Source organism: Centroberyx gerrardi, chromosome 1 (genome assembly GCF_048128805.1).
Source record: "Centroberyx gerrardi isolate f3 chromosome 1, fCenGer3.hap1.cur.20231027, whole genome shotgun sequence".
Lineage (NCBI taxonomy): Eukaryota > Metazoa > Chordata > Actinopteri > Beryciformes > Berycidae > Centroberyx > Centroberyx gerrardi.
In genome coordinates, this window is record NC_135997.1 from 21188389 (window position 1) to 21196236 (window position 7848).

The 7848-nt window shown below is 40.5% G+C and overlaps 1 protein-coding gene across 1 annotated transcript; it reads right to left on the reverse strand.

Moving 5' to 3' along the window:
• Window positions 1–1951: 1951 nt before the first annotated feature.
• On the reverse strand, window positions 1952–7519 carry krtcap3 (keratinocyte associated protein 3). The gene is made up of 6 exons (XM_071921988.2): window positions 7397–7519; window positions 5412–5596; window positions 4591–4650; window positions 4149–4346; window positions 3472–3606; window positions 1952–3211 (listed from the first exon to the last, which is right to left on the reverse strand). Exons 1-6 carry the CDS (start codon window positions 7407–7409, stop codon window positions 3113–3115), a joined length of 690 nt encoding a protein of 229 aa, XP_071778089.2. The 5' UTR covers window positions 7410–7519; the 3' UTR covers window positions 1952–3112.
• Between the last annotated feature and the right edge of the window lie 329 nt (window positions 7520–7848).

Here is a 7848-nt window from a genome sequence, read left to right on the forward strand (position 1 = left end):
AGCACAGAGAGGGATTCAACAATAATTAATTAGATGCCTATGGAGTTGGGCACTATTTCCTTTTCAATTCAATCGATTAAAAGAATATGTCCACTCAAAAAAATATCAATATAACATGGTCATAATGTTTTATCAGTGATGAACCAATTAAATTAGTGATTTGTAAATTTTGTTATTTTAAATTGGTCAATTGTTGAATTTTTAAAAATGTTGATCATGGCAAATTTACAAATGGACTGCATCCTACATAAACTTCAGATAACCTCAGCAGACACTTTCCCCCAGAACCAAGCCAACTGATAATGCATCATGAACTGTCAAAAACACCTGGGCATCAATTCCATCCCTGTTTCTCTATTCCTGAAAAGCAGAATTTGTGGAGATAAAACGGTTCTGTAGCACACTGATAATGTCTGAACTTAACATTTAGAACAGACTGGTAAAAAGTGAACAGAGACCCCAAGCTAGCTGGGTGGTCACTGTTAGTTTAACCAGCTCATCCTCATGAATGGCCCGTCACTGATCCATCTGATCTCTTCAAATCCATGATACTACACAGCATCAACATACTGCAGCTTTGCAGGAACAATCCTCTCTACTGGACAGCCAATATATATGTATGAGAGGTTGACATGAAAGAGGAAAACAGTGGGGATGACATGCATTTCATTATGCATCATTAAAATTTTACTTCAAATGACTTTGCTTGAATTCCAGTATTCTGTGCCTGTGCTGACATTCTTCCAGATCAATGGGACTGCCAACAATAACTACAGCTTGCCTAAAATATCTGAACACATGACGGTCTACACTGTTGCCTCATCTTCATCTTGTGATTTCAAATATAAATGTGAGTCTACATCATCGCTCATACCCAGTCAAATGGCCCCACAGATACAAGATATATATTTGTTGTGATTGTTTCAGTCAACAGTCTATGTCAATATTTATCCCCCACAGCCCAGGGATTAGTATTGCGTGCAAAGATCCCGTTCCGCTCGATTAAGCACAGCACTAGATTAACCGTTTCATGGCTGATCTGATCTGATCTTCTCTGTAGCCGAGTTGTGGGGGTTCTGTGCCAGCTGAGGCTGCTGGCCCAAATACTGGTTTAACTGCTTAACATGACCCCACTTGACATTCACACATACTGATGCACACATACACAAATACACTTACTGTAGAAGCACGCCACACACAGCTGGGTTGGGGTCCAATTACTTTCAATTCAACCAGTTCAAGGCATTGCTTGTCTTTGCAAATCCCCACATTGAAAAACATCCTACATCAATCACCATTAGAAAGCAGTTTGAATTGCATGAATTGACAGTGAATAGACTCAACCCTGGTGACAGGAACGGATGCATGGATTTAGATGCATGCATGTGCATATGTCCACAGGCATCCAAATGCATACATATGTATAGATATACACAGAAGCAGATTTGAATAGACAACCTCACTCTCTCCAGTCTCCTGTGTTTTGTCACAGTAAATGTCTTACATGAGGTGAAAGCAACAAAAACCTATTTAAAATTAGTTACCAATTAGTTACCATTTCGGAGGAGTGCTTGATTGAATCCCCCTGGCGTTTAACAGCCCTCTAAATTAAAGCATAGCTTGTTCTCTCTAAAATACATATTTTAAACAAATTCAACCAATTTTAGCACAGGGCTGACCACAAAGAACGGTGTGGCCTTAAAAAAAGTGAATGAATGGTAAAAAAAAAAGAAGAAAAAGAATGGCAAATAAGTCATAAGTTTATAAACTATGACTAGAAGTCATAGTTTCCTTTTAAAAAGGTGTTGGAGTGCGAGACTTTGGCCGTTCACCCAGCCAGTGTGTAGTAAGCCTACAGCTGGTGTATCTGAGGTGTTCAACAAGCCGAGAACTTGGTTTGCTTGCAATAGTAAGCCTCAGTAGAAAAATTGTAAATGAACATGATACTATCTGCTGTTGTCCTTGTAATGATCAAATGACATGAACTGTTTTAAATAAGTGCATCTTAGGTAGTGTGTCCAATTTTACATGAAGCCAAATATCTACATAGTATTAAAAATCACAGCATTTTGTAGCTAAAGCATCACGTGATATTTACTGCACATGACCTCCACATTACCAGTTTTCCACGGAATGGCTAACATAAAATATGATTATTTGTGAGTTATTGTTCGCTTATATTCATGTTTGTTTATGTAAGCGAACATTGTTGTGTGTGGTCTGTTGAACACACCTCAGATGCCACAGGGAGGCTTACAGGCCTGTGGCAGTAGGCAGGTAGACAAACAGTAAAATGCTAAAAACAATAAAATATATTTGGCTGAAATAAGAGCGCATATAAGATACATCTAAAATATCTTTGGCAGACATAAAATCAACTCAACTTACTTCATAAACTAAAGTTACTTCATATTGAACGACATGCTTTGCATGAAGCATTCTGTACTTCTGAACCCAAACTTGACAGGTGATGTGTGGTGATGTGACTGAGAAGATCGTCTATTCTTTACACAGCTACCAAACTCTTTGGTATCATTATGAGCCAAATACCATTTTCACATACTTACACACACACACACACACACTAAATCCCAATAGCTGCACAACAGGCTGCTTCGTGCTTCAGTTGCACTTGGGAACGCACCTCTTGCAGCCTGTATGAGTGTATTAATGTGTAACTGTGAATTAATTTAGCATTGATGGGTTGCATCAGTAGCCCAGGAAGCTGCAGCTCCCTGGCAGCAAGGTACTGGGGAGGAATGTGCTATATAAATTTAGCCCAAATGTATTCTGCTCACAGCGTGGGATTTAAAACAAACGGGTTGGTTTAGAAATTAAAGCAAACAGAGCTGTTTGGTATCCAGTCTGCTCATCAGGGGATGGAGCTAAATGATACCAACTAGCATGAGCTGCCACTGTTTGATTCATTGTGACTAAAACACCTTCCTTAAAACTGACCCCATTACTGTATCAGGGTACTACAGTACTCACACTCACCCAACTGGCCCTGAGGCAGAATCTATTAGTCTGAACACTGGTGCAACTGAAACGTGTATTGGGATTTAGTTATGGTAGTCTATGTGGGGGGGTGTCCTTCCTGCGTTTCGTCCAGTCAGGCTTCAGGACTGAAGCGCTGTCCAATCAGGCTTTGGCCTTGGGTGGAGAACTCAGCGCCGGCTGTGTTCCTATTGGTCAGACCCTCTTCCTCCAACTGGAAGAGAAAACGGAGGGATGAGAGTGAGAGAGTGAGTGTGTGTGTATGTATGTTTGCATGACAGAGAACGAGCGAGAGTAAATGTGTGTGGTGTGAGTGTGTGTGTGGCATACTCTAAAGTGTGTGTGTGTGTGTGTGACTGAGACCAAGTAAGTATGTGTGTGCGTTTGAGTCAGACAGTGATTCAGACAGACACACACAAACACACCCCACACATAGCCCCCCCACCCCAAGCCTTCCCACCCAGCCACACACACCTGTTCTTTGATGTAGCTGTTGCTGCAGGGTGCCAGTCCTCTGAGAGTCAAGCCGACTATGAAGCACCAGACAGACAGACCGGCCTCCATCGCCGCAAACACAGCACTTGGGATCCACAGTGCCAGGGTGGTGTCCTGAGAGACAGGAGGCAAAGGAGGGAGAGGGAGAAGAGAAAAGAGAAGAGAAGGAGGGAAAGAGTGAGAAAGAGAGAGAGCTTAAATGACTTGAACAACTGCTAGAATTAGAGCTGCAACGATTAATCGATTAATCGATTAATCGATTAGTTGTCAACTATTAAATTAATCGCCAACTATTTTGATAATCGATTAATCGGTTTGAGTAATTTTTTAAGAAAAAGAAGTAAAAATTCTCTGATTCCAGCTTCTTAAATGTGAATACTTTCTGGTTTCTTTACTCCTCTATGACAGTAAACTGAATATCTTTGGGTTGTGGACAAAACAAGACATTTGAGGACGTCATCTTGGGCTTTCGGAAACACTGATCGACATTTTTCACAATTTTCTGACATTTTATAGACCAAACAACTAATCGATTAATCGAGAAAATAATCGACAGATTAATCGACGATGAAAATAATCGTTAGTTGCAGCCCTAGCTAGAATACATCCACACCTACTTCGACGATAGAGCAGGCTAAGAGAGTAGCTGGACTCACATAGATCCGCGTTGTGTCAAAGGGGCACTGGGCGCTGATGGGTGAGCGAGCGTTGATTGGCACCTCTGTGTCATTGCACCCCTGCATCAAGACCCGCCCATCAAGGGCAACGGTGATGCTAATAGCCAAGAGGACCCCAACGCAGCAGGCCGCTGACAGCAGAGCGTTCAGGAATGAAACAATCAGAAGGCTTATTTGCTGCAGAGACAAAGAGAGAACATCAGATACAGAGAGAGAGACATTAGGCTTCTGGGGGAACACACTGGTGGTATATTCACTCTTTACATGAGACCGTGCAGAGTGAAGGGATCAGATCAATAGTTACAGTGCAGAGTGAAGGGATCAGATCAATAGTTACAGTGCAGAGTGAAGGGATCAGATCAATAGTTACAGTCAGACCAAACTTCCTATTCACTGTGTTTCACAGAAAACTATTTCTTACCAGTTTCACCACAGGAAGATTCCTTGACACCACGATGGCAATAATCCCAGTGGTAATACTCTGCAAGATTCAAATGACAAAACAATTCTTTGAGTAGAGTTTCTTTACTACGGACTATGACTTATTTAATTATGGGCCAGGAGTACTGATGTGTCTTAATGACCATGGGCTCCAGGATCTGAGACTGAATTTCTCTTTTGAGACCCGGGTGAAAAACTTTTTAGACCTCGAGAGAGAAATAGGCAGAGATCCTTTAACTGAGGTCTGTAAGTGAGCGGCCACCAATAGCAAGCAATCTAAACCAAATATATATTTTAACTTGTCTGTTCTGTGTGTTCTACTATGTGATATAAAATGGAGCTCCTTGGATATCAAGATAAATTCCACAGAAATCTGACATTAATGATATCTCATCATCAACAACTGACAGACCATTTGACATTTCAATGTAATGGAGCCTGGAGCGACAAGGGACTGGTTTGCAAAACAACACAACTGGCTCCGTTCTAATAGGCAAGTTCAGTCTTGATTGAAGAGAAAAATACACGACAGTATCGGCAAGCTAACAGAGCGAATCACATTTGAAATGGAGGTGAGTATGCACTTGTTGCTCTGATGCACAGAACATAGAAAAGTATTCATTTGTGAACTGTACTTGTGACATGTAGATCAGTTTTCCCTCACAAGTCATATGTTTCATGTGGTCAAATGTTCTGATCAGTGTGCCTCGATTGCTACTCTTCTTCTTAAAGCTCTATGCATATGGAGCATGCTTTGACTTGGAGATGCATGTATGAATGTCTCCCTATCCGCTGACTCACCAGCAGGCCAGAGGTGACGGAGATGATATTGGCTGCAGTGTATTCTGTGGTGATGTGGTGGCTGGGTTTGGAAATGTGGCGGAGGACGTTGCCATGGACGATGGCTCCCAGGATGAAGTTAATATGGCCGACCAGGATGAGAGTTAGCCCCTTTTTCATCAGCCTCCTTGGCCCTTTGTCCATATCTGGAAGACAGCATCACAAGAGATATCCAATATACATCCACGTTCAAGTTCAAGTTTGTTCATTTATATAGCAGTTCATCACAAGCATGTCTCAGAGGAGAATAAGCCTAATTCTAACTGATCAAAAATCAGTTGTGAACAAAATGATATAGGACAAACACACCCACCTATAGCACTTGCTGAGTGAAAACCTGAATCTGATTGGTTGGAGGTAACCTTAATTTTTGGATAATGAGACACATCCAGCAAACAATTCTAAATGATGTGTTGGCTTAATATTATATCATAACGTTTAGTTAAGAGAGAAGATCAGAACATCAACTTAAAGTCGAGATGAAACGGCATTTCGAGAGTATCTAACTTCCGTATCGTGACGTATTTCCGAGTGAAACAGGAAAGACAGGCGGGACATAACGTTGGGAGGAATTTGATTTGAACGTTGAAAAGTGGGTGTGTCATAACACCCGAAGACACACCGAAGTACCATGCTGTTGCTAGCTAGCTAACTAATGAATCTTAGCTCTGTGCGCTAAAAGTTGAAGATTGATTGATGGGTGGATGTCATGATATTATTGGTTGAAATTAGTTACGGGCATGCTTACGTAAGCACATGGCATATTTTGTTTTACAGGAAGAAAACATGATTGAATTTTGATATAAGAATACAATGAAATTGATTTTTGGTATTTTTTTTGGCATACATTGTTAAATAGGTGCACAGTATGACCAGGGATGTGATCTAAAAGGGTTAAAAAGGCATTTTTCATTTCATCTCGTCTTTAAGTAACTTTAAGTTATTTGAAGTAAAAAAAAAAAGTCTCACAGCGTATAAGTAACCAGAGCCTTTTTCCTTGCGTGCACAACAGTATTTTCATTACATTTATAAGTGTGTGTGTGTGTGTGTGTGGGTGGGTGGGTGGGGTGTTACAGTCTGGCAAATCCATGTCAGCTGATCAGGCCTTTTCTACTTCACTACTTGATTTAGTGAATATTTTTGTTATATTTATACATCTTTTCCACCAGCCATCAAAACAGATTTATTGTATATGGCAAATATATACTTGATTGTGATTCTGAATGTGTAAAATAAAATAAGATGATAAGCTGAAACCTTATTGATCCCCTTTTTGAAATTAGGTCATTGCATCAGCAGGGAATAGGAAATCGAATAGCCTATAAGCACACAACTTGAATATAAAATTAAGCAATAAAAATACTGGAAATAATAAAATAATGCAACAATCAAATCAAACAATTGTGGGGTTAGAAAAACATAATTGCTGTCTTTACAATAATACAATACTGTACAAATTGGAAGTAGCTATGGGAAAGAAATGGATTAGGCTACTACCAACATTTCTGGCTTTACTTTGTTACTGCTCTTTTTCTGACACATTTGAGGAACAGAGGTCTTCTATCACTACCTACTTTGCAGCCTAGTGTTTACCGAGAAGGGAGGGACAAGTAAACACTATTTGCACACAGTGACGTAGTTAACTGTCTTCATTTGTGTGTGTGAGAGTCAGTGAGAGGTGGGAGGAGGCAGGGAGGTCGTTTGATCCACTTACAATACATGTCTTAGTGGTTGATAGAGTCTTTCTTTTAACATGGACTAAGTATGAAGCTGTTCGCCTCATGGTTACTAATCTTCTTCTCTGGTTTCTGTTTCTGCGTGCAACCTCTAAAAGAAACCACCTGGATCATCCTACCTGTGGGCCTGCGGTCAGTCCAGCACAGAGGGAAACACACATAACGCTACTTCGCACTACAATATGAGCATGCAATCGGAAAATCACTCACCAAAAGTGCACATTTCTCTGACGGTTTCGATTGTTTTTCCTTTGAGTAAAAGTTATTGACAAATCAATGATCTTTAATGCCGATTCTTTTTGGAGCGACTGTTGAATTGCAGATGACCAACTACAAAGCGCCCAGACGTCCCTCTCGCGCTCCACTTCCTGTAACCGCCGTGACGTCACTGCGCTCACCTGTCAATTACCTGTGGGCTTGTTGGTCGCTGAGAGGTTTAATGTAAGGATCTTTTCTGGAGTATTATACCAACTGTTCTGTATCGATCACCAAACCTGGATGTGCTTTTACTAGAATCGCCTATACATTTGAAAATAAATACGTAAATAAATAAATAAATAAATAAATAAAAAATCTGCAGGAAATGAAAATGCAATTGCAGTATGCAGAGCGTAGAGTCCTTCTCTTAGGCCTACTTATATTTATGTAGACAAAAAGAAGAA